This window comes from Oryx dammah, unplaced genomic scaffold (assembly GCF_014754425.2).
Source record: "Oryx dammah isolate SB20612 unplaced genomic scaffold, SCBI_Odam_1.1 HiC_scaffold_5, whole genome shotgun sequence".
Taxonomy (NCBI): Eukaryota; Metazoa; Chordata; class Mammalia; order Artiodactyla; family Bovidae; genus Oryx; species Oryx dammah.
In genome coordinates, this window is record NW_024070189.1 from 87,444,687 (window position 1) to 87,470,874 (window position 26,188).

The following is a 26,188-nucleotide window of genomic DNA, read 5'->3' on the forward strand; positions in this document are numbered from 1 at the left end:
GAGTTCACCAATCCCTCCCTGGAGGCCACTCTGCTCCCAGCCAAGCCAAGACCATCCCAGTCTGGCCACATGGGCTAAAATGCCTCAGCTTGAGAGACAACGAATCTGAAGTTAATCAGCACTTCCAACTCAGGGAGGAGAGGCAGTGAGTCCGGGGGGGCTGGGCCCAAGGCTGGAAGGCCCACCTCCAGGCCTGCCCCACCATCTGCTGCTGAGAGGAAAATATTAGAGCATAGAAAGCACTATCATAGTAAAAGCACCAAGCAGAGTTCAAGTTTTAAAAGAAAAGCTCATACTCTGGCCTGCAAATCCCTCTTATGAGAATTGATCATAAGAAAATAATCAGAGTTGGGCACAAAGATAGGGGTAAGATTGCTGATAACTTGGGAACAATTCCATGTCCACTGACGACCACTTTTACACTACATCAGTGTGACATATTACTGCTGCTGCTGCTGCTAAGTCGCTCCAGTCGTGTCCGACTCTGTGTAACCCCATAGACAGCAGCCCACCGGGCTCTCCCGTCCCTGGGATTCTCCAGGCAGGAACACTGGAGTGGGTTGCCATTTCCTTTCCAATGCATGAAAGTGAAAAGTGAAAGTGAAGACGCTCAGTCATGTCCGACTCTTAGCGACCCCATGGACTGCAGCCTACCAGGCTCCTCCATCCATGGGATTTTCCAGGCAAGAGTACTGGAGTGGGCTGACGAATTACTGAGCCAGACATTAAAATCATGTGGCAGAAGAACATTTAAAAAACATACACAGCAGCTGAAAAATTCAAGGAAACAGTGTAAGCTTATGTCACAAATCTGCCAATGGATATGTCTTCTTTCTAAAAGATATGAATGGGAATGAATTTAGAGGAGGCCCACACCCCCACCACTTAGCCCACTTAACCTTTGTTAATTCGTTTGGTCCCTCAAACATTCCCTGGTATGGTTCCATTTTATACACGTGTAAAAAAGACTAGAATTTTAATAGTGATTATCATCAGGCAATTGGATTAAAAACTGTAATTTTCTTATATGATTGTTTTTGTTTTCCAACTTATCTAGAAAAATGTATTACTAAAGCATAATTAGAAAAAAGTCACTACCCCCCCACACCCCAAAAGGGACACCAAAACGCTAGAAAAAGGCAAGAACTGATTTTTCTTTTTTGGCCATGCTGTGTGACATGCAGGATCTTAGCTCCCTGACCAGGGATCAAACCCATGCCCCCCTGCAGCAGAAGCACAGAATCCTAACCACTGGACCACCAGGGAATTTCCAAGAACTGATTATTATTAATATCACAACTGAAAGCAAGGACAGCCAATTGCCAGGTCCCCACAGAGATAAGAGCCACAGGATTGGCAGCTGCTGTTCATACACTGCACACGCACACCAACATCCTGAACCAGGACAGGCTCAGACCCACACGCTGCAGGCGCAAGCCCAGGGACACACCAGCTCATGCAACCACCTGCTCATGGTCCCTCACCTGCGGCCGAGTTCTGCAGGACAAGGTCCTCCAGGGCAGGCCAGTCCGTGTTTAGCCGCTTCACCAGTTTATAGGCATTCACAGGGTGGGCCAAGTAGCCCTCAGGGTCAGCAGCCGACTTGCTGGTCAGGGCTTCCATTTTGTCAGCCCAGCTGTGGAACCACAGAAAAAGGTAGACTAACACACCCATTCACGTGGATCTTGACCTATGGTAATTTTCCTGGTGAGATTCAGGGGATCCCTATCCAGAAAGGAAAAAGCAGTAATCCTCAGCCCACATATTTAGTTACTCTGGGGGACTGGCATGAAGTAAACTCCAGGCCAGGCCCATACTGCCCCCTCAAGGGCTTCCTCTTATGGGCACCCTGGGTGGGTTCCTGGTGGGGGCTCCTGCCACCCTGCCACCCTGCCACCCTGGCTCAGGGTGGCTGTGGGGACTTAGGACATCAGACACCTCTTAATCTTGGAGAGCTTGGCTTCCTCCACCAGGATGTACTCCTTCAGGGACTGCACCAGGTCCTTCTCTGCATAAATCAGGTCTGTCATGTGTCCTGCGAGGGAGAGATAAAAGGGCCAGTAAGTGGATGAGGGACATCCAGCTCCCAACCTTCAGGCAAAACACATCAGCACAGAGGCAAGCTGAGCCAGGCGCATGTCAGCTCTCCTGGGGTCATGGGGACCTAGGGTTAAAGGAGGCCTAGGCACTCATGCGGTCCTGGCCCCCAGCTTTAGGAAGAGAGAGGCAGAGGCTCCAAGCGGATGGTAAGTGCACTGAGGACACCTTAAGGAAGAAACCCTGAATCTCACTCTCCCACTGTCACCCAGCTGGGTCATGTTCCTGGGACAAGGATGTCCTGGGGGCTTCTCTGCTCAGAACTCTCTGTAGTCCAGGAGAAAGTTGGACAGAAATGCCAGACAGCCAAGGAGCACCCTGCACTTTCCAGGGTGGAGGCCCAGCTGAGACGGCCACCTACCAGGAAGGATATCCAGGTCATCAGGGGTCAGAGGTGGAAACAGCAGCTCTGCAAGCCCGACTCTCCCCAGATCTGGTCAAAACCAGTGGACAAGGCCACCCCACCCTGAAGGAGGACAGGCCTCAGGCAGTGCCACCCGCCGGCACTTGAGCCAAGGACTGCCCAGGCAGGCGACAGTCCTGTTGGCACATACCAATAGAAGTGAAGAATTCAGCCTGCACGCAGCCCAGGACACCAAGCCAGGCCACCAGCAACGTGGACTCCCAGGGTTTCATGGTCACAGAGGACAGTGTCTGCAAGGCATTCAGTGACAGTCATTAGATCAACAATGGTAAAAAACAGCTTAGGAGAGGACACATACACATGTGCACATATTCAAAGACATTCAAACATGCCAAACTCTGAGCCAGCACACAGAAGTTAAGGAAGATATTCAGGATCACCAGTGGAAAGACACCAGGGTGTAGAACCAGGGGTGTGCACTTAATTCTGTCCCCTGCTCTGGGAGGCTGAGTGCCCATGGGAGAGACTCTGCCCTCTCAACTTCCGATAACCACTTACAACATGCGAAGGCTAAATGGGGAGGAGGGACAGTCACCCCTGGTTCTAAGGGTCTGTCAGTTCAAGATTCGAACCCAGACCTCTTCTCTGTTTGTCTTTCCTTCCAACACAAGTGCCAGGACAGTGCCCAGTGCTGAGGACCCAGATATAACACACTGCCCATGGGCAGAAAGAGAACTGGAGACAATATGCCCCAGGGGGTCCACACCCAAAACAAGGTGTACAGCAGATGGTCAGCCAGAAGAGAAATCAAACTGCTCCCTGCTGGTCTGCACCTGGCCACGGTGAGAGCAGGCCGGGCAGACACTGCTCTTCCTGTAGCGAGGCTGCTCGGCAGACACTGTCCTCATGGAGAATCACCATTCGCAAATATTTACTATGCCAGGCACTGAGCTAGGCGCTTAGGATACAAAAATGAATCAGCCACACAGGGCCAAAACCTTAGACTGGGCTGGGCTGCTGACATAAGAGGCTGTCTTCCCATCAGCCTAGAAATAGCCAGACGCAGCTCTGAAGGCAGAAGGCACACCATGGGGCAAGCCCACTGGCAGTGGACCCAAATACACAAGGTAAGCTTCAGACATCATCTCCCAGCTTAGCCACGCGGCCCGGAGCACGCAGGAGGAACATCCACCTGAACGCCAGTTCTGCCAGTCCCTCCTCTTCCCGCTCTACTTCAGCCAAGCCCCACTGGAAATTTACTGAGAGAAAACAAGGAAAATAAAGGACGTACAAAGGCCTTCCCTCCAAACTGAAAGCCTTATCTAACAGGATTCTAAGGCGGAGCTGACTAATGCCAGCTCATCAGTTTTTTGCCTGCGATGGCTGATTGGACGCACAGTCACACCCATCATTCCTCACTTCACCCTTCCAGGAGAAATTCCAATCCACTGAGGCTCCCGGGTAGGCTCAGAGAAGCCCAACCACGACCCTAAACCCCAAATGGATTCCTGTGTGAGGAAGAGGGGGGCTTCCCTGGTGGCTCAGCTTATAAAGAATCCGCCTGCAATGCAGGAGACCTGGGTTCGATCCCTGGGTTGGGAAGGTCCCCTTGAGAAGGCAAAGGCTACCCCTTCCAGTATTCTGGCCTGGAGAATTCCATGGACTTTATAGTCCATGGGGACACAGAGAGCCATACACGACTGAGCAACTTTCACACAAGGAAGGGGAGAGAATAAGCGAGTGCCCCCCTTTGCCCCCTGCCAAATGTATGCAGAGCTGACATCACGCCCATCCGCGCCCTAGGTATTAGGGGCCCAGAGATACACAGGACGAGACTATTCAGCCCAGAACCTGCTGCAGGGTAGCGAGGATGGACCAAGGGGTCCACTATAAAGTTAGGGCGGTAGAGGAGAGCAAGTCCCGGAGAAGAGGTGACAGGGCCCAGGCCAGCCCTAAGGGAGAGCCCACATCTTCCTTTTTCTAGTCACTGATCTGCTCCCAGACCTCAGCACCCTGCATCCACCCCCAGGATTCTAGAAGGCCTTTCTTCTTGCTTACGTAAGACCTTTTCTCAGGGAATGAGGTCTGCTCCTTGTACTTCAAGAGGCTTCATCAGCATAAGAGAGCACCTTCTGTACACATATAGGGAGGAAACAGTAAAAACCCAGGCCAGGAGGCTGCGTCTGCAGACAGTTCAGCCAACTGCCTGTCAGGCTGGGGTGCTGGGAGAATAGAGGCCAGGCAGGAGGCCAGACTACACACGGCTGGAAGTTGGGGGGCAAGGGTCACCGTTTGTCCCCTGTTCCATCACCAGTTGCAGTGGCATGCCTCCTCAGAGATCAGATAACAAACTTAAGGAAGAGAGAAACCTCACTTTTTCTTTTAAATTGGTGATATTGGCCATGGTTCATGCTTTATGGTTCATGCTTTATAGCACTCAGGAAAAAACAGCCAGGTTCCTTCATTACATGAATACCAGCTGTCATTTCTCTGGAATGTGCTATCTGGCTTAGACTGAGACTATCCATGAATCCCAGTCTGGAGGCAGAGCCCAAAGAATCACAGATGGGTTTCTGGGTGACCAAGGGCTTACAAAGTCCTCTTCTGATGGAGGAAGGGGCTGACAACCTGCTGGCCCAGACAGCTAGGCACTCCCACGCAGCCCCCAGACCACTTAACCTAAACTGCCACCCCATCCCATTTCTCCTGAACACTAATTTGTATTAGGTGTACAAAAGGTCATCTAATCAGGGTCAGGTTGGGAGGCGGCAGCCTCCAAGAAGGACTGCGGGTCCCAATGTGGAAGAAAACAACCAGCTGCATATCCCCCTCCCATCACATACCTATACCAGAGCTTGCTGACGACAGAGTAAGTGGGGGCCTGTGTGCCTGCCAGTGCTGCCAGAAGCCCTCCAGGAACCAACCCTCAGAAATCCACGCTGAATAGGCCTAGAAATGGGCAACACTGAGTCCCCTTTTATGAAAATAAAGTAGCACCAAGCCTGAGCAGAAAACCCATACTGAGTTTTATGTAAGCTGCATCCCAATTCCGGCCCATATCTGGCACCCAACGAAAAGGAAAACCTCACCACAGATTTGTTCCTGCCAGGAAACTATAATAACATCAGAAGATGTTACATTTCTTCCATACAATGGATGGTTATGGACTGTGTAGGAATGGATACTGTATGCTTTTTAACACCAAGAGGAAACCAAAGCATCTTGTTAAGTGAGAAAAATAGGCTCCCAAACAATATATATGCTATGCTTTCAGTTTTATAAGGAATAATTTTTATGTATGGAAATTTACATACCTGCATATATACGTAAGCAGAGAGTCATAAACCTAGTTGTTATCTTGGTGAAATAATTCTATTTTTCTCTTTATGGTTTATTTGTATTTCCTAATCTTTCCACAAGAAGTTCTATGGGAAACTTGAAATATACTTTATATAATATCTAAAATGAGAAGAAAATAAAGCAAGCCCTCTCCAATGGAATCCAAAGAGACCCAGCAGCCTGAGTTGGGACCCCCACAGGGAGGTCCTTCAAAGCTTGCCAACACCCCAGCGACAATAATTTGCCCACCAGGCAACCGGCAATATTTCTAAGCACAGGACGGTTCCAAGACATACAATCACAGGCCCCAGCAAGCCGGCTCTTTGGAGAGGATGTTCACAACAGGGCCAAACAGCCATGAAAAGATGTTTCCAACTGCAAACCAGCAGCGTCCTTAGCTTCTCCCCTTACCTCATCAGGCAGGAACCTATGCCAAGCTCCCAGCTGCAACCCAAATGCAACAGCTTGAGTTTTAACAATGTATTTAACAGCCTAGAGACAGAACATGGGTTTGCCAAGAACAAACAGGTCTCGTTTGGCTCCGAACAAAAGGATGCCTGCCTTCTGCAAAGGGGCAAGATCTGCCTGAACAGGGCTCCCTCCAGTGGCCTTGCCTCCTGGTAGTGTGGCCAACTCTGCACGGCACAGCCAAGAGGACCTGCGTGCTCAACCGAGCAAGAGTTGACAGAGGCTCCAGAGGCCCTACCACCTATGCACAAGGATGGCCACTGAGGCCCATAAGCTGCTCTCCCTGGCACCCCAGGGGAGGGATGAGAGGTGCCCGACTCTCCTCACCTGATATCATGCCTCAACTATCACCCTGATCTGAGCCACCCCTAAGTCCTTACAGCCATACTGGCCCCTGCCTGCACTGGTCTCCCATCTTTATGGCCTCCCTCCCACCTCTGCTCTACAAAGTAGCCAGCACAGCTTACTGTATCCCCTCGTTTGGTCTCTCTCTCCCTAAGAACCCTCCAAAGGCTCTCCACTATTCTCAGAATAAAGTCCAAATTCCTTAGCACTTTTTGACTCTGCATGACCTGGCCCTAGTGCCCTCTCCAGCCCCATCTCATGACTCCAGATTTCAACAACCACATCACATGAAAAACAGTCTCCTTCACTGAAAACCTAAAGAAGCCTAGGTGTTCCTGCATATCTCTCCTTACGCAGCTGTCCCTCAGGATCCACAAGGGATTGGTTCCAGGAGACCCCACAGACACCAACATCCACGGATGTTCAAGTCCCTTATATACTAGGCATCGTACAGTCAGCCTTCTGCATCGATGGGTGTCACATCTGCAGATACGGAGGGATGACCGTAGTTTCTCTATCCAGCACCTGGACATGATGACTTGTACTACCCACGTGGGTACCCTCAAAACCACAAGGTTCCTGCTTCAGTAACTAGACAACGAAGTAGCAGAAAAGGCTGTACAAATCAACATTCAAAAGCCAGCTGGGTTTTCGATCAGAGTCTTGGCAAAGACTCGGCAGTCTAGGCAAGACTAACTTATAAGGAACTCTGGGAAAGAAGAAGACCCACACATTGCTATACCGGATGTATCTACAGGACCACCTTGTACTCTCTTGGCCTCACCTGCCTCCTGGGCCACTTGCTCTACCTCAGACCCAGTGAAGGACACTGCGCAGGCTCCAAATCCCAGACTCTTCCTGCAACTTCTAAACTCCAGTGAAGTGCCTTGCTGGCCTCTCTGGGGACTGCTAGAGGGCCTGGGAGTGCAACTGAGGACTGAGCAGGGTTGCAGGGGGTGGGAGGAAATAACTCCTCCTTGGGCAACTGCGACCAGTGAAAAACAGAAACAAGAGGACATCAGCAGATAAATCCCCTCTCCAGGCCTCCACTGAGAAGCAGCAGAGCTCACCCAGAGATGCCCTGCGCAGCTGAACAACTAGAGCACCTCTGTTCAGCTGCACTTTTCTTTTCCCTTATACTTGCTACTCTGCAACTGTACCTTCTAACAAAGCATCAAATACTTAAGATCTGTTTTCTGAGAACTAGGCTAAGCTAACCACTATTCATGTTTCCAAAAATCTTTCACTTCTACCATCTAATCCTCACCAACACCTTATAAATTAGACAGATTTTCATCCACATTTCAGATAGAGATATGTAAAATACATAACTGAAGCTGCTCAACTTACATGCTACAGTAAATCAATGGCAGAGCTCAGACTCAAAGCCAAAACATATATTCCACTATTTATTGCTGCCTTCAATCCTACTCTGTAACATCTGTTGCCATATAGCATCCTAAGGACTTCCCAAAAGGAGGAGCCACACTTTGGCCTACCAGAACAGGCTTGCCCAAGTCAAAGACTTTATTGAGATTCACAGAGCAGCCTTATGATACCCATGGCTGGATCCCACCAGAAGGCAGAGAGCGACATGGGCTCAGAAAGACAAAACATGGTGCCTCCAGTTCAAGTGAGCAGTCAGTCCTGCCCAGACATCAGAGCACTCACAGATGACCAAGTGGCTCAGCTCAAGACAAGACAATACAGTCGAGCAGGCAGGCACACCAACCCTGGAGTCAGACAGTCCCAGAGTTAAAGCTCAGCTCCACAATCACTTTCAGGTTTCAGAACCTTAGACAAGTTACAGTCTAAGGAGTTACAGTTCCAAGTTACAGTCTTGGAGCCTCAGTTTTCCCATCTGTTTAACAGTGATAACATCTCATAGGGCTGTTCTGAAGACTGAATGTGCTGACAGATGTCAGCGGGCAGCCTAGCACCAGGCACAACTTCCACCAGTCATCAGCACCAAGGGTACTAGAGGAATGGCAACAGACCTGAAGCAGCTGACCCCTGGAGAGAAAGAAGGTCCAGTCTATGAGACGGTGAAGACGAAAACGAAGCGGAACTCAGAGAACCTCCACGTCCCAAGAGTGTCAAAGGAGATTCAGGAGAGGGTGGAGTCAGGCCTAAAGCAGCACACTGACCGTCGGGAAGTTAACTTTGAAAACTGGCCAATCACTAGCTCTCCCACCATGAAAGGAAAGTTCTCTGGCAAAAAACAGGTGACCAGATCTATACTCTGGAATCTCACCTATTTCTATGTCTCTGACCGGCACACTCCGAGTTCCTACAAATACCAGGTCTCAGGATCATGGCCACACCCTGGGCCCTCAAGAGTGCCAGGTACAGAGCAGGGTATATTCTAGCTAACACTTCCCGAAACCTCTAGAGCAGATGCTGGTCTGTGATCAGAGTCACATCCAGTGAGCTGGAGAATTCACTACCCAAACATTTATAACCCTCTGTCCTGAAATGACACCACTTAAACACATGCTTTCTCCTAAATCTCCAAGAAGTCTAATCCAGACTTTTCAGCCCCCTCTGCTCCTTCTGAGAATAAAAACGATATCCCTCATTCCATATCCACAGCTCAAACCCAGCGACCACAGGGGCTACCAGCCCTCTCTGCTCAAGAACAGACTCATGTCTCACCCTGGTGCACTTCAAAAGTCCAAAAAAATTGCTAGATTTTTCGAAGTTTAACTCTCACTCCAGCACCCTGTCTGGGCTTGCACGTGCCTGCATCACAGCATTTCCTGCCAACCTCCATCTGCATAAAATTAAACTTTTGACAGATCCCAGGAGCCAGGGACACACCCAACAGCCCAACGCACACCATGGCCAGCGTGGCCACACACTGGCCAAGGTCTTAACATCCAGTCTCAGGCCCTCCCAAGGATGTGGGAGGGCAGAGTCAAAAAGGGAGGTTCTCTCAGGAAATGAGCAGACCCTAGATTTGCTACCCTACTTATTCCTCAGGGCTGTACCCATGCAGTCACTCCTCACAAGCCTCACACTCTGAGCTCCTCCCTAGCATGTGACCAGCTGCCAGCATGAAGCAGCAATCTCAGAGAGATTATGAGTTACCCATGGGCAAGGATTATAGCACCATCATTGTCTCCTCTCCCTCCTCCCTCATTCCAGCCCCAGGCACACTTTAAGAAAAAGCCCAGTACACAGGAGATACTCCAGGAATGAACAGAGATCAGCCAGGCTAAAACAGTGACAAAGTAGGCACTCTCTGGGGTACACCATTTCAGAGCACTAGACAGGATAGAAGGGCCTATCACAAGCCACAGAAAATACTCAGTTGCTACCATGTCTGCCTGCAGATCTCTCAGAGAACTAGGGTGGCCGAGTATGACAGCATCTCTGGGATGAGGCCCCCAGCCAACTCACCCCATCTTTGCAACGTGGCTTCCTTGGCTGGGACACACAGTGGACAGAGTTGGCCGTCTAAAAATGAGGCTCAAGAATAAAAGGATTCAAAGCCCAAATATCCTATGAGTAGGGAGAAGTGAACAGAGAGGCTGGACCTGGAAGCCCAGAACAAAGTGAGAAACTGCACCCTGGAAGCTTTAGAGACTCTCTGAGCACAAGCCAAAGGAAACCACGGTTCATTTAACAGAGAATTAAATCATGGAATCTACTATCCCAGATATGACATGGGCAGCAGCTTGCAAAATCGTCCTCTAAATTCTTAGGGGGACAGTGGATCTCTGCAAAATCAGGAACATTTGAGAATGCCCTAAGCTGCAAAGCAATGTTCCCCAACTCTTGATCTCAGGGCCAGGATCTCCTCCAAAAGGGCTGAGGTTGTTGAGCTTCAGATGGTTTACATCAAGCAGCACAAGGCTCAGGTATCACTCTACAGCAGAAGACACCAGCCTCAGCCTTGGGAGGGACTTTGATATTCTTCTCCATCTGAAAGATGTCAATTAGAAAACAGAGAGCAGGGGCCTCTGCCCTGGAAAAGGAAATGCCCGCATCCACATTCATGCTGCAAGGGTTCACTGAGCACCCTCCACATAAAGGACACAATACCAGGCACTGTCTTCTCACTTGAGCTCTCTGGACAGGGTCTCTAGGCAGCTATCCACTAAAGGGTCCCTTCCCCCATTGCCTTGCTTCCTCTAGAGTGCCCAGGTCAGCTTCCATTCACACAGGCTATTCCTCTGTCTGGGTTACCCTTTATTCAACCTTCATCTGATCACTCCAGCTCATGGGTCACCTCCTCCAGGAAGTCCTCTGGCCTGAAGCATCCTGTCCTCTACCAAGTACCCACAGTCCAGTGCTCCCTCTGAGCACAGCACTCACCACACTGACCTGGGCCTGGCCTTTCCTGGTCTCCAGTCCGCGTGCCCCACTAGGCCAGCAACTCCTTGCAGTTTCTGATAACACTGAAGGGTTCGTTTCTTGAATTAGTTAACTAGTTACAAGTCTCCGCGGCTGCTGAGGCAAAACTGGAGAGAAGAAGAAGAAAAAAAAAAAACTTGTATCATCCAATAGCCTGTCTTAATGGGAACCAAACAGGGCCAAGGCTACAGACTCCCAAGCCTCTGGATGGAGGAGGGTGGACCTACCACCAAGTGGCCCCTAGAGGCCTGCCCGGCGCCCCTGCCTCCTCCAAGCTCCGGGTGCCCTGGGGCCGGGCCGCCCCTTCCCGGGAGCCTGACCCTCGGGGCGGCCACGCTCCCCACCCGGTCCGGCTGCCTCGAGGGGACCGGCAGGAAAGGCGCCGCTGACCTCACCGCCCTTAGCTCTGGGAGGGGACTCGGCGGCGGGACAGGAACCCACGCGGGTGCAGAAACAGGGCGGAGGGCGCGGGGCTGCGGCCCGGACAGCGCGACCCCCGGCCCCTAGCTGCCGGCCCCGCGCGGGCAGAAGGTTCGGCCCGGTGACCCCGGCCGGTACCAGAGCCCCGCGGCTGCCAGGCAGGCGGGACGCTCACCCGGACACGCACCGCTCCCGGCGTTTCCAGAACCTCCCGCGGCGGCGCCGGGCCCGCTCGGCACCTCCTCCTGGGCGGCTCCGCCTCCCGCCGCTGCCGGGCTCCGCCCGCTTGAGCCGCCGCCACGTCCCCACCTCCCTCTCCCTCCCGGTTCCCTACCTCCCGCCCACCCCCAGCCCCGCTCCCACCAGCACCCCCAGCGCGTCCCAGGCCCCCGGTTCCGCGCCCCGACAGCCTCAGCCAGGGGGCGCCACCGCCGGCGACCCCCGGGAAGACCCGGGCCGCCCGGCCGCGGGGGAGCGGGGAGCAGGGAGCGGGCCCGGGACCCGGCGGGGGCCGGCCGCCCGCGCCCTTCATGCGGCCGGCCGCTCGCCGCACGTACGCGGCGCCCGCCTCCCCTCGGCGCTCCCTTGTGGGACTCTGCCCGCCCTCCTCCCCCGCCCCCTGGGCGGCTAGAGAGGCGCGCACGACCGGAGATGAGTGCGGTGGGGGGAGCATCCCTGGATGCTGGCCGACTCCCCTGGCCCCAGCTCAGGCCCGTTTCCTCGGTGATCCTGCTGGATAGACCGCTCCTACCCTCGCCTCCCCATCGTCATCACCATCAGGTGACGGGGGTGGGGTCGCCCGGCCCTGGAGCTGGCTTATCAGAGGTTATCAGGGGTTGTCAGGGAAGCGGACAGTGGAGAAGGACCTGAAAAAGATCTGGGACCCACCCCCAGGACCAGGTTCCCAGAGGGATTCGGGCTGTCCCCAGCTCCTGGATCCTGCACTCCTGGTGATGAAATGTGTGGCTGAATAGGTTGATGAGAGGGGAGACCATCAAAGGCTGGTCAAAGCGGGGGGGAGGTGGGCGGGCGGGGGGGCACATTGGAGTCAACCTTTGTTTTTCCCAAGCCCTTATATACAATACGGGCCAAAAATAGTGGACGCCACTTTCAGCCAATCCAGCCTGGGAGGGAGTGAAGGCAGGGATGCTGCAAATCTCGGCCTGAGCTAGCGGAGGCCCTGGCTACAGAGCAGGTTCCCACGCCTGTTCTGTGAACCTTTCTGCTCATGAATGAGGGGAAATACTGTCTGAGAATCTCATCAGGGAGCTAGCCCGGAGTGGGAGGTGCCCAGCCTCCGCCCAGACCAGTGTGGGGATATTCCCTGTAGCACACTGTCCAGGCTGGCAGCCCAGACCTGGGGAAGGCCTGAGCACACACAGAAATACACATGGCACCCATAAAACACGGAGTGAACCACTATTCTGGCCTTCCTCAGCCACCAGCTGATCTCCCCAGAGCTCAGCTAAAACCAGAAAGACTTTCCTGCCTGTACTATACCCTGTTATTCCACGGGGAGCCCCCCTCTGTTTGCCCAGATCCTCCCATCCTCTCCCCCTTCTCAGGAGCTTGCTGGATGGATTATCCCTTCTCTATCTTGAATGTTCAACCTCCTCCTCTCAAATGGCTCCACCCCTTGACCTATAAATATTGACAGGCCTTGGGACCTCCTTAGTGGTCCAGTGGCTGACTCCGTGCTCCCAATGCAGGGGGCCCAGGTTCAATCCCTGGTCAGGGAACTAGATCCTGTGTGCTGCAACTAAGACCCAGTGTAGCCAAATAAATAAATAAATTTTTTTAAAAATATTTTCAGGCCTCTACTGTGGAAACAGTAAAGGGCTTCCCTTGTGGCTCAGCTGGTAAAGAATCTGCCTGCAATGTGGGAGACCGGGATTCAGTACTTGGGTTGGGAAGATTCCCTGGAGAAGGAAGGGCTACCCACTCCAGTCTTCTTGCCTAGAGAATTCCATGAACTGTATAGTCCATGGGGTCGCAAAGAGTCGGACACAACTGAGCGACTTTCACTTTCACTATGGAAACAAAACCGCATTAGACCCCACCAGCTACTGCAGTATCTCTCTCCTTCTCGACCACAGCAAAATTCTCTGAAAAAGCAATCTATCCTCACTTTTCTCCCAAACCTCAGAACCTTGCAGTGGGCCTTCTGTCCCCCTTGCAAGACCAAACAAACTCTCCATAACCTCCAAATCTAAATTCAACAGCCCACTCTCCTCATTTGACAAAGCCCCCAGCACCACCTGACACCCCAGCAGCCTTTGGTCACTGCCTCCCAGAAACACTCTTGTTCCACACTATCCTCTCTGGCCACGTCTGCCCATTTTCGCCCCCACCTCATCCCCCTCCCTCCCCATTAGTCAATAAAGGTTGGGGGTTCCCTAGAGTTCAGGCCTAGGCACTCTACTTTCCTATTCTCTTTCTAGAACTTCTTCCTATACACAGATGAAGCACATTTGTCTCTCTACTCTTGCCCCTGACTCCTGAACTCCAGACTGGCTGCACAGTATACATCTCTGCTGAGTGTCCACAGGTTCCTCAGTCAAAGCATGCCCAACATGGAGTTCATGCTCTCTCCCCTTCTGCTCCATGCCTCTGGTACTCCCTGCCTCACTGGGGAACCCACCCCCACCCCCACCCCCAGTTACCTCACTGGAAGCCTGGGAATCACCCTCAGCACTTCCCTCTTCCCTGGCCCAGGCTGTGTCCTTCCACATCCCACATCTGTTCAATTCTACCACCTAAATCTCTCTCTAATCCACTCATTTTTCTCCATCCTCTTTCCTTTTTTTAATATATGACCATGGGATGCCATCCTTTAATAACTTGGCACAGGCGTCTAAATATCAAAGAGATGTGTACTTAAAAAAAAAAGCAAAACATGACAGTTGCGAATTAGGTTTTATTTGGAGCAAAATGAGGACTGCAGCCCGGGTCTCCATCCTCTTGCCCTTGAATGACAGCAGCAGTTTCCCAGCTGACCGCCCCCTCCATTGCTTCCTCCCATCTCTCTTCCATACAGTGACCTCCTCAGAATGCAACTCTGAACCCATCTCTTTCAGCTTAGTAAACTGCATTGTTCTCAGGAAAAAAACCTCAAAGTGACCCACAAGGCCGCGAATGGTTTGGCCCCTGCTCACTTCTCCAGCCGCACTGACCTTCCCCTCCAGGCCCTCTAACTGGCCATTTCCCCTCCCCATTCCACTCCCAGGCCTTTGCACATTCTTTTCTTTCTCTCTAGCAAAATGTCCCTCCTCCCCAATTAAATCCTTCATATCCTCCCAGAAGGAATTTCCTCGCTTCCCTGACCAGGTCAAAACCTCCTATAACAGCCTTTCATGCCCTACATGCTTTGTAACACTTGCAGCAGTTGCTATAGTTCAATGATTGTTTAGTTTAATGTCTGTTCCCCCTGCCCTGCCCACCACTACACACACACACACACACACACACACACACACACACACACACACCCCCGCTGGCCTGGGGTCTCCAGGAGTACATAAACAATGTGTGTTTTTGTCAATCATCACATCCTCAGCAGCTAACACAAAACTGGGACTCAATAAATATTTCATGACTACATGAAGGGATGGATGTCTCCTTAAAGCCTTGTCATAAAACTGTAGCCAAAAGGCTGACTGAGGCCTCCACAGAGCCTCAGCGTCCTGGGCCCCACTCATTCCTAAGTGTCTGCTTCTACTCCTCTCCTGTCTCGTAGAAGGATACTTACTGTTGGACTTAGGACTCACCTGGGTAATCAGGATGATCTGACTGTCGTGTCTGCTTCCTTCACCACTTTGCCTCCCTAGAGAGGGAGGCCGCTTCTGGGCTGTTTATCACTGTGTCTCCAGGTCCAGCACAGAGCCTAGAACCCAGAACCTAGACAGAGAGTGGGAAAGAAAAATACAGGAATGAATGAATGGACATGCCCCACTAATGTGGCCTCCACAGGCTTCACTAAGTGCACCCATTTTGGGTCACTTAATAAATCAAGAGTCACTTTGAGCAGCCATGTCACACCCCCTTCCTCCCAAGTCTGCTGTGTAAATAAAGCCACACCTCCCTTCTGGTAATGGCTCTATCCTATTCATTTGTGCATTCCCTCCACAAACATTTGATGGAAACCAGCTGAGGCCCCGGAGAAGGCAGTGGCACCCCACTCCAGTACTCTTGCCTGGAAAATCCCATGGATGGAGAAGACTGGTAGGCTGCAGTCCATGCTAAGGGTCGGACACAACTGAGCGACTTCCCTTTCACTTTTCACTTTCATGCACTGGAGAAGGAGATGTCAACCCACTCCAGTGTTCTTGCCTGGAGAATCCCAGGGGACGGGGGAGCCTGGTGGGCTGCCGTCTATGGGGTCGCACAGAGTCGGACACGACTGAAGTGACTTAGCAGCTGAGGCCCTGGCTAGGGGTTCCGGGACCATGAAGATCAAAGGGGCTCTGTCTAGTGGGGAAAACTGGCAGGTGAACAGACGCCCACCTAGTCCCAGTCTTAGACCCTTCTTGGGCTCAAGATCAGGTGACTGCTACCTTTGACCCCAGCCTGGTTTCATTTGGGGCATCACCAAATGAAACCTTCCCCCCACGCTGTCCCTAAGTGGTAACCCTGGCCAATGGCTCCTCAAAGCAGGCTAGACATGTCTACCCACCACCCCCACCCCAGAGAAGGACCTGGCATCTCTCCAGAAAGAGATGACAAAAATATCTGTGCTAGACAGACAGGTAACTGGATGAATGAGAGGGCAGGTGTGATGCAGCCTTTTGCTCTAAACCCAGGGGGTCCCCATCCCCTGAGCCAAGGACCAGTACCGGTCCACACAGCAGAAGGGCGAGTAGTGAAGCTTCACCTGTATTTACAGCCACTTCCCATCGCTCACGTTACCACCTGATCTCTGCGTCCTGTTAGATTCTCATAGAAGCACGAACCCTACCAAGAACTGTGCATATGAGGGATCTAGGTTGTGCGTTCCTTAAAAGAATCTAATGCCTTATGATTCTGCATTGTGGTTAGTTGTATAATTATTTCATTATATATCATAATGTAATAATAATAGAAATAAGTGCATAATAAATATAATGTGCTTGAATCAGCCCAAAAACATTCTCCTCCCTCATCCATGGAAAAGTTGTCTTCCACAAAACTGGTCCCTGGTGCCAAAAATGCTGAGGACCTCTGCTCTAAGAGGCAGGGGTCTGAAGAGGCATCCTGAGCCTGCCCTGCTCCTGCCTTTCCCCACTCACCTATGATCCCTGACCTGGGAAGCAGGAGGTCTCCCAGACAGCTGATGACCCTTACAGGGCTTGGAGACTACCACAACAGCCAGAAACCTGGCCAGGGTTTATGAGTGCCTGGTCCCTCCATGGAATTCCCCAGAGCAGGGTTCCTGAGATCAGTGCCGCAGAGGGTATTGTGCATGTTGACACACATCTGTACCCTTCAACACAGTCAGCATGCAGCTGGACTTTGGGTCCAACCCTCCTCTCCAGGTTCCTCCCTTTAGGGACCAAGAAAAGACTGGGTATATCTTGACTCAAGGCCAGCGAGAGAGGGCAAGAAGTGCAGCTTGAGTGGGGCCACCTAGTGGTGGCCTTGCATGCATGCCAAATGGCTTCAGTTCTATCTGATTCTGTGACCCTATGGATTGTATAGCCCACCAGGCTCCTCTGTCCATGGGATTCTCCAGGCAAGAATACTGGAGTGGGTTGCCATGCCCTCCTCCAGGGGATCTTCCTGACCCAGGGATCAGACCCATATCTCATATGTCTCCTGCATGGGCAGACAGGTAATTTACCGTTAGCACCACCTGGGAAGCCCAGTGGTGGCCCTACTGCTTCAAAAATAGGGCCTCTCAGGTAGTCTGGTCTTACAGCCTGGTGTAGGATCCTGGGGTAGATAGAATCTGGCAGAATCCCCAGAAGCCTGCGGTGCCAGCCCTGGACAGGGCCAAGTGGGTCCCCCCAGAGCATCCACTTGGTGCATGCAAAAGATGAGACAGACCCAGTGGAATGGCTACAAGTCCCCTCCTAGCTGCCTCCTCCATGGGCCCTTGCAACTCAAGACAGCAATGCAAGCACAAGCTGGGCTGTCATTACAGGGTGGAGAAAGGCATCCAGGGCCTTGGGAGCTATAATTACCCAGCAGGTCCCGGGCAGGCCCTCAGGGTAGAGACAACGGGCTTAGATTTTGTCTTCCCTCCTCACCACACTCGTCCCACTTCCATCTTGAGCAAGAAGCTTCTGGGTTGGTGCCAGTACCCAAAGGGCCAGGAGTTAGCTAGGTGCAGTGCTTAGAAATCCTGATATTATAAATATATTTTTTAAAATTATTGTTATTACAACACAGAGCCCCATCCTACCCCAACCGTCACCCTGTCTTTCCTCCCCCAGCCTTGGGCGGGGGGAGGGATTAAGGATGGGTGAGGATGAGGTGAGAGTGGGGATAGCTATCAAACATCTGACTTAACCTCTGTTTAAAAGGCTGAACATTCAGTGGTTTTACTTTTTTTTTTTTTTCAAGCCTTGTCAAAATGTCAGGAAGCCAGTAGAGCAGAGGGCAGAGGAGAAACAAGAAGTGAGACTGCAGTGGTCTCGGGACAGAGCACCCTTGACTTTGCGGGCCCCCAGAATGGGTTTGGATATAATGCTGAGGGCAGGGAGCAGCTACTCCAGGGTGAAAGCTAGGGAGGTGCAGGATTTGGGAGAGCATCCTGTCTGCCTGCTGTTGGGAGGAAGAGAAGGAGGAGCAGAGCCTGGGAGTGACTGGGGATGGGAGTGGTGTAGGGTCTACATGACAGCTGATGCTCATCTCAAGTAGGGAATGGCAATGCATAGAGAAAGAAGCTGGTAGATTTAAGAATTAATAAGGAGGTAGACCAGGAAGCCTATGTTCATTCATTTATTCAGCAAATATTTATTGAAAGTTCTGCTCCCCATTCTGCGCTCCTTCTTCAGGTTGAAGCCTTAATTCACACCCAGAATGAGGTCTTTTCATCCTGGGCTCCCTTGACCCTGCCACCCCAAAGGAGGTCTTGCTAAAGGAAATCAGTGGCAGCCCTCAGAAAACACAAGAACAGGGAGAGGGTTGGTTACCCCTAGAGATCACACCAGCACCCTTGAGAGTTTCAGACTGACATGGAATCCTTAATCACAGCGTCTGGTTTCCTCCGTCATGAGGCTCCTTCCACAAACCACCCAGTTAATCATGGTCTTGGCACTAAGTAACATCACCCTTCCTCACCCTGTGCTTCATTTCCCCCCCACCCTCCTATTTTAAGTGAATGCACTTCTGCTCTAGTGATGCACGTTTCTAAGGCACCTCATACCCTGTCTGGAATGAGATGGATATCCATCCACGAGTGACCCTAGCCCAGTCAAGTTGTGCAGATTCTGTACTGCACAAGCCTGGGGCTCCATTCCCATCACAGACATTGTAGATTTGATTATTTATGACAATGTACCAGTAGATAGAAATAAAATGAATTGCAAATGGGGTATTCTTTGCTGATTTGTACAAAACAGTTGTATGATTCTGTATGTCTGCTTCCACACAATCACAGGATCCTGAGTCACCCTTGTGGATGAGGCCTTCAGGAGTCCAACCCCTCCTGTGGGCTCTCTCCAGTCCTCAGCCGCCCGGCCTGTATCAGCTGTGGTTGTGGCTCTGACTCTCCCCCAGCCCCTTGAGGAGACGCAGTCATCTGATCTTGCTGGTGAGCCCCGTCCTCTGTCCAAGGAACTCTGCGCCAGACTCTGACCCACCACAGGGAGGCCAAGGCATTCATTCCTCTGGATGCCCTCACTATACCACACCACATCAAACTTACGCCAGTACACTCACATCTCATACAAGTACATTTTGTACTTACCCAGTAAAAACATGGCTGAGTCGCAATTAACTAGTTTCCATGACATAACGTTATAGCTACTAGCATTTCATATTCACAATTTTATTTTTTGTAGTTTTCTACATTTTCCCCTGTGTCCATCATTCGCATGAACCTGTGAGAAGCTTGACTGACCTGGCCACAGCCTTTGGTGGGAGGATCCTTACCCACTGGACACACAGGCGCATGCATAGAGGTGTGCACGCATGCACAAGCTTGTGGGACTTGGCTTCTCACATGAGAAGGAGGAGATTCTGTGCTCTGTACCTTGGCTGTGCCCCTAACCTTGACTCTGTCTCACAACTTAATGTTAACACTGAACCAGAATCTGACTTTATCCCTAACCCTGAACCAGTCAGTTGATACTTGGAATCAAAAAGATGTCCGCTTCTATCACCCATAAGAATCACACCTCCAAGGGGAGCAGGGATAGTTTGGAAAGGGTATCTCCCTGGCTGAAAAGGGAAGGTAGAGACATGGCTGTCGTGCAGTGTCTGGCCATCAGATACTGTCATGTGTCAATAGTCAGGGAGCAAGCGTTATTCTCTCATCCCAACAGTCACCAAATACGTCTAGGCGAGGCTGACCCATTACCTTCATCAAGACCTGGAATTTTTTTTCTTTACTTCATCCCAGAACAAGAGCAGTTATCTGGGTCCCTGGGCTGACATGCAATGGGGCCTCAAATCTCTTTGGAAAAATTCTGCTGCTCTGGTCTTGACCCAACAGCTCCAGCTGCAAAAATGAGGATGGCCAGCAGAGGGTGCATGGAACCCACCACGGGCCACCCAGTTAAAGGAGCAGTCCCAGCTTTGCTCAAAAAGCCCCTCAGTTCTTGATCTCGGGCTCTATTCCTACAACCTGCCAAGGTTTAACGGGAACCCTTGCCTAGAACTGCATAAACAGGAGCAACCATAAACATGGGCAGATAGAGATGTTTTCCAGGCCATATGGAATACCTCCAATGCTGGGACCTCTGGTAGTGGGAAAGGCAGAGAGGGTACCATGGGTGACCAAGGCCCTTCACAGCCAGTTAAGTTGACTTGCAGCCTGGGGAGAGCCTCAGGCCATAGGATCCAGTAGGCCTAAAGAAAACCCAAGGGCCAGTAGCTCAGTGAAGTTAGGTAAGGAGATGGGGAGGCGGCTGATAGGACTCTGAGCGTGCCTAGAATATCATGGCTCCTGTTGAGGTGATTCCTTGAAGAGAGGGGCCACAGGAGAAGGGATGGGCAGTCCTCTTTTGGGTTCCCCTGATGCTCCAAGTGCTTCTCTGATAGGGCAGCTAAGGGATGGCGCGCTCTCGCTGGCCCAGGGAGTGGAAGCTAACACTTCACAGACATCATCTGCGGAGGACACTTCTGCTGCTCCTTCAGACCCTTGTCTCTCTCTCCCCTCCTGCTGTGTGCTCCTGACTGCCAACCTACATGATGACACAGCAGGTGCTCCTGCCCTGTGACTTTTGGTTGGATTCAATCTATGGGGAGCACCAAGCCAGGAGGAAGACATGGACTCTGGGAAAGTTGCCTGCAGCCTACACTTGAGGGTCCAGCTCAGTGACCTACCTAGTTTCGGGACTGCCCTGGCTATACTGAGGGGCAGCCAGGCCCATCTGCTTTCTTTCACAATAGGATCACTCAGCCCAAGGCAAGGCCTCAGAAGCCTTCTACACCCTCACTTACTTTCAGTCAGTCAATAGTAATTGCTGACACAGTCTCTGTGCCCAGCCCTAGGTGCCCAGGGATACAGACACAGAGCTGAGGTGAGTCTGACAAAAGCCTTTGACAGAGCTAATGGGGTTCTTTTTTGGCAGGGGAGGGGGCAACGACCCAGACAAGGAAATTGATGATGAGTCACAGGGGCTGAGGGAACCTGCAGAAGGGTATCTCACCTCCTAGTGGTCAGTTGAGGGAGTGGGGTTTGGGCCTCTGAAAAGTCAGCCAGGGGGAGTAATGGAGGTCTGGGAAACAGAAGGTGCAAAGGCTGGGGTGGGGGAATTCCCTGGCAGTTTGGGTAGACTCCGGCAGTTGGTGATGGACAGGGAGGCCTGGCGTGCTGCGCTTCATGGGGTCTCAAAGAGTCGGACACGACTGAGCGACTGAACTGAACTGAACCGAACCAGTGGTTAGGACTCTGTACTCTCACTGCTGAGGGGCCACGTTCAGTCCCTGGTGGGGAACTAAGATCCCACAAGCCATGCTGTGTGGCCAAAATTAAAAAAATAAAAAGGCTGGGGGGAGGGGGATGACTAATTCACATGGAAGCCTGTGCTGGCCAGGCAGGGCCTCCTTCTGCCCACTGGAAAGCTGCTTGAACTTCATAGACTCCTGCCAGCAGGCCTGGAATGGCATGTGCAGCCAGGGCCACTTTAAACTTTTGTTTAAAAACGTATTAAGATATAATCAGGTGGTACTACATAAGAGACGTAGGTTCGATCCCTAGATTGGGAAGATCCCCAGGAGTAGGGAAATGGCAACTCACTCCAGGATTCTTGCCTGAATCAGACACAACTGAGTGCACACACACACACACTCAACAAAAAGAAAACTGCTCATCTTAATATATAGCCCAATGTGTTTCAAATATATGTAAATTCATATTACCATCACTTAGACCAAGATATAGACTACTTCTATAATGTCAAAAGGCTCCCTTGTAACCCAATGATAGTCAATAAACCTTCCCAAAGTTGACCACTATTCTTTCTTCTTTGATTATGTTTTTTAGATTTTGAATTTTAGAAAAGTGAACTTATACACTATAGACTTTTATGTCTGCTTCTTAAATTCAACATTATGGTTGTGGTATTGCCCCATCTTGCTGTTTTTGATAGTACATCATTCTATTTCATTGCTGTATGGTATTCCATTATTTGAATATATCATAATTTATCCATTCTATTGTTGGCAAACATTTGGACTGTTTCCAGTTTTTAGTTATTTTAAATAAAACTGCTTTGTATATGGAGAAGGCATTGGCGACCCACTCCAGTATTCTTGCCTGGAAAATCCCATGGATGGAGGAGCCTGGTAGGCTGCAGACCATGGGGTCGCTAAGAGTCGGACACGACTGAGCGACTTCACTTTCACTCTTCACTTTCATGCATTGAAGAAGGACATGGCAACCCACTCCAGTGTTCTTGCCTGGAGAATCCCAGGGATGGAGGAGCCTGGTAGGCTGCCGTCTATGGGGTCACACAGAGTCGGACACGACTGAAGCGACTTAGCAGCAGCAGCAGCTTTGTATATATTTGCACATGTACGTTCTTATTTCTTAGTGGAAATAAACATTCACTTATGTAGACTATAAACCCAGAAGTGGAATCACTAGGTCATAGGATATACACATATTTAGCTATAGTAGTTACTTCCAACCATTTTTCTAGATGGTTGTACAAAATTACTCTCCCAGCAACAGTGTGTGAAAGTTCCAGTTGTTCCACACAACAATGTGGGAAATCCTCAGGGGAAAAGCCAGGGTAAATGTGAAACTCACTACACATTATTCCCTTTTCTCAAGGATCATAATCCTTCCATTCTTACCTGCATTAGTTGTTCTCCAATGTCCTCAAAGAGTTGTCCTTTATATTTCATCCAAGTTTCTTAACTGTTTTTGGCAGGAGTATTATTCTGATACTACCTGCCACCAAGGCCAGAACTGGAAGTTTTATTCGGTTCAATTCTGACACCAGATTAGAAAATACTGGAAAGGGATGGGCCCCACTCCAGCTTAGAGTCTCAGACACCTGTGGCATCACATCCACATTCTGAATTAAGCCTCCCTATTTTCCTTTCTTCTTGTAAAATTTTATTAGATTCCAACCATGGGTGAGTTACTGGTAATAAACTAACTTCTCCACTGTAAACAAATACAAAGCTAGATAAAACATTTACAGTAACTGATTACAGGCATTGGACATCAAACAACCTTCATCCTTGAGAGAAAGGATACACAAGAGGTGAATTCCACATTCACTAAAGCTCTTTGCCTAGGGCATTTTCCAAACTAAGGCAGAAGGAAGTGGAGCCCAAACAGAGCAAAGTAGATGAGTAAAGGAAATAGAGATCAGAGATAGAGGATACTGAGGTGGCTGAACTTGTGGCGCAGGGTATTAAAGAGCAAGGAGGGAGCTGCATGGAGGAGCTCTAGAAATCTGCCCAGATACACTCTTGAGGCTTTGTCTAAGTTGCACAGTTGCAGAGAAAGACTCTTTGAAGCCTGATGGATAAAAAAACTCTGAGTCTGTGAACTAAACAGAGGTTCCAGAGTTCACACAGGGCTGAGACCTGATCTGGCCAGAGTGGAAAGACCTTGCTGAAAACCCTGAACATTTAATTAAAATCTTAGAAAGTCCATACCTTAGGAATAGGGCCACTCTAGCCATATAGAACTGTGGTGTTGGAGAAGACCCTTGAGAATCCCTTGGACTGCAAGGAGATCCAACCAGTCTATCCTGAAGGAAATCAGTCCCGAATACTCATTGGAAGGACTGATGCTGAAGCTGAAACTCCAATACTTTGGCCACCTGATTCGAAGAACTGACTCATCTGAAAAGACCCTGAGGCTGGGAAAGATTGAAGGTGGGAGAAGGGGACGACAGAGGATGAGCTGGTTGTATGGCATCACTGACTCAATGGATATGAGTTTGAGTAAGCTCCAGGACTTGGTGACAGACAGAGAAGCCTGGCGTGCTGCAGTCCATGAGGTCACAAAGAGTTGGACACAACTGAGCAACTGAACTGAATGAGCCACACAGAATGCATTACTTTACACCCGCCCTAACAAAGCCTCAATAAGATCAAATTAACCCTCTAGTAGATTTACTGCCCAATGAAACAAACTCAACACTCCATAAAGAAGAGCATAATCCAGACTCAAAAATGTTCTGTCCGCAGTTCCCAACATACAATCAAATATCACCAGACATATGAAGATGCAGGAAAATATGATATATAGCCAGGAGAATAGGAACAGATTCAGAGATAACACAGATACTGGAAATAGCAGTTAAGGACTTTAAAACACCTATTATAAACATGTTCAAGAATTTTTCAGTGATAAGATGGACATAATAAATGAAAAGATATGCCATCTCAGCAGAGAAATGGAAACTGTAAAAAAGAACTAAATGGAAATTCTAGAACTGAAAAACATAATATATAAAATGAAAGTTTTACCAGGTAGTCATAAGAGTAGACTGGGCTCTGCAGAAGAAAAGTTCAGTAAACTTGAAATCAAGTCAGTAGAAATCATTTAAATGGAAACACAGAAAGAAAATGGACTGAAAAAAAAGTGAATAGAGCTTCAGGGAAATGACCTGGAAACAATATCAGGCAGACTAGTACACAAAAATTAGAGTCCCAGAAGGAAAGGAAAGAGATTATGGTGAAACTTTAAATAAAATAGTGACTAAAATTCTAAATTTTATTTTAAAAATTATTAACTCATCATCCCCAAAAGCTTAGGATTATAAAACCTGCTGCTGCTGCTGCTGCTGCTGCTAAGTTGCTTCAGTCGTGTCCGACTCTGTGCAACCCCACAGACGGCAGCCCACCAGGCTCCCCTGTCCCTGGGATTCTCCAGGCAAGAACACTGGAGTGGGTTGCCATTTCCTTCTCCAATGCATGAAAGTGAAAGGTGAAAGTGAAGTCGCTTAGTCATGTCCAACTCCTAGCGACCCCATGGACTGCAGCCCACCAGGCCCCTCCGTCCATGGGATTTTCCAAGCAAGAGTACTGGAGTGGGTTGCCATTGCCTTCTCCATTACAAAACTTCAACCAGGATAAATACAAAGGAAACCACATCCAGGCACATCATAATCAAATATCTTAAAACCAAAGAAAACATCTTAAAAACAATGAAAGGCACAAACACGTTACATTAAGAGGAACACTTATCCATCATCAGAAGTAATGTAAGCCAGAAAACATGAAAACATAAAAAATATATAGCATATTAAACATGCTATTAAAAATCAACCAAGAATCCTATATCCAGAAAAACTATCTCTATAAAAGAAATGAGAAATAAAAATATTTTGAATTTTTAAAAAAGCTGAGAGACTTTATCACCAGTGAAACTGCATTACCAGAAATGTTCAAGGAAGTTCTTAATGCTGAGGAGAAATGACACCTGATGGAAACTTGGCTCTAAACAAAAGAACAAAGATCTGTAATAAGTAAATATAAAATATATTTTCTTGTTTCCTAAACAATTAAAGAGATAACTGAGTATTTAAAGCAAAAATAACAACTCTTCATTATGGAGTTTATCATGTTTGTAGAAGTAAATGTGCAATAACACAATAGAAAGGAAGGGAAGGGTAAGTGGAAGTATATTAGTGTCAGGTTTTTATATAAAAAGGAAAGTTTATCCTTTTCTTCTTTTCTTTATTTTTCATTTTATTACCTTCACCTTTCTAGTTATAAATACAATACAGATTTATTTACATAAAATTAAAACCCTGACAAAACACGAAACCTAGAAAATGTAAATGTTTCAAAACATTATCACCAGCGGTAAATATCAGTAGTTGTGACTTAATAGTTTAAAAAGGTATTAAAAATCTGAACACATATACGAATATACCTTATTCTGCTCCATCTGACTAGATCCCTCTACTAGTCATGGGAGTTTTTCAATTGATTCTCCTGGATTTTATGAAGACACAACTATGATAACATCTGCCAGTAATGACCCTCTGACTCTTTCCATTACTTACTTCTTTTACTAATCCATTTTTTCTTTTTTTTTCCACCTTATAGTCCTAGTAAGGACCTCCAAAGCAGCCCTGCATTGCAGTAGTGAAAGAGACATTGTTTGGATAATGTCCATTGTTTGGACATTAATGGGAACTGTAGAGTTGTAAGTCCAATATTGGCTTTTGGTTTCCA

The 26,188-nt window shown here is 49.5% G+C and overlaps 1 protein-coding gene across 11 annotated transcripts in view; it reads right to left on the reverse strand.

Moving 5' to 3' along the window:
• Positions 1-26,188, reverse strand: part of LOC120864739 (prolyl 4-hydroxylase subunit alpha-2) — a 71,128-nt gene that overhangs the window by 21,371 nt on the left and 23,569 nt on the right. For 3 of the 11 annotated variants that reach the window (XR_005721225.1, XM_040241805.1, XM_040241810.1), the window contains exons 1-5: positions 11,568-11,769; positions 10,934-11,079; positions 2,652-2,751; positions 1,939-2,035; positions 1,485-1,636 (exon numbers count right to left, since the gene is read on the reverse strand). Coding sequence is in view for 10 of the 11 variants with exons in the window: in XM_040241805.1 (XP_040097739.1) it covers positions 1,485-1,636; positions 1,939-2,035; positions 2,652-2,733 (331 nt within the window). In the remaining variant the exon portion in view is untranslated. Of the gene's footprint in view, positions 1-1,484; positions 1,637-1,938; positions 2,036-2,651; positions 2,752-4,519; positions 4,594-10,933; positions 11,080-11,362; positions 11,770-15,159; positions 15,290-26,188 lie in introns of those variants that run through there. The other 8 variants (XM_040241809.1, XM_040241814.1, XM_040241812.1 and 5 more) reach the window with 5 other exon arrangements.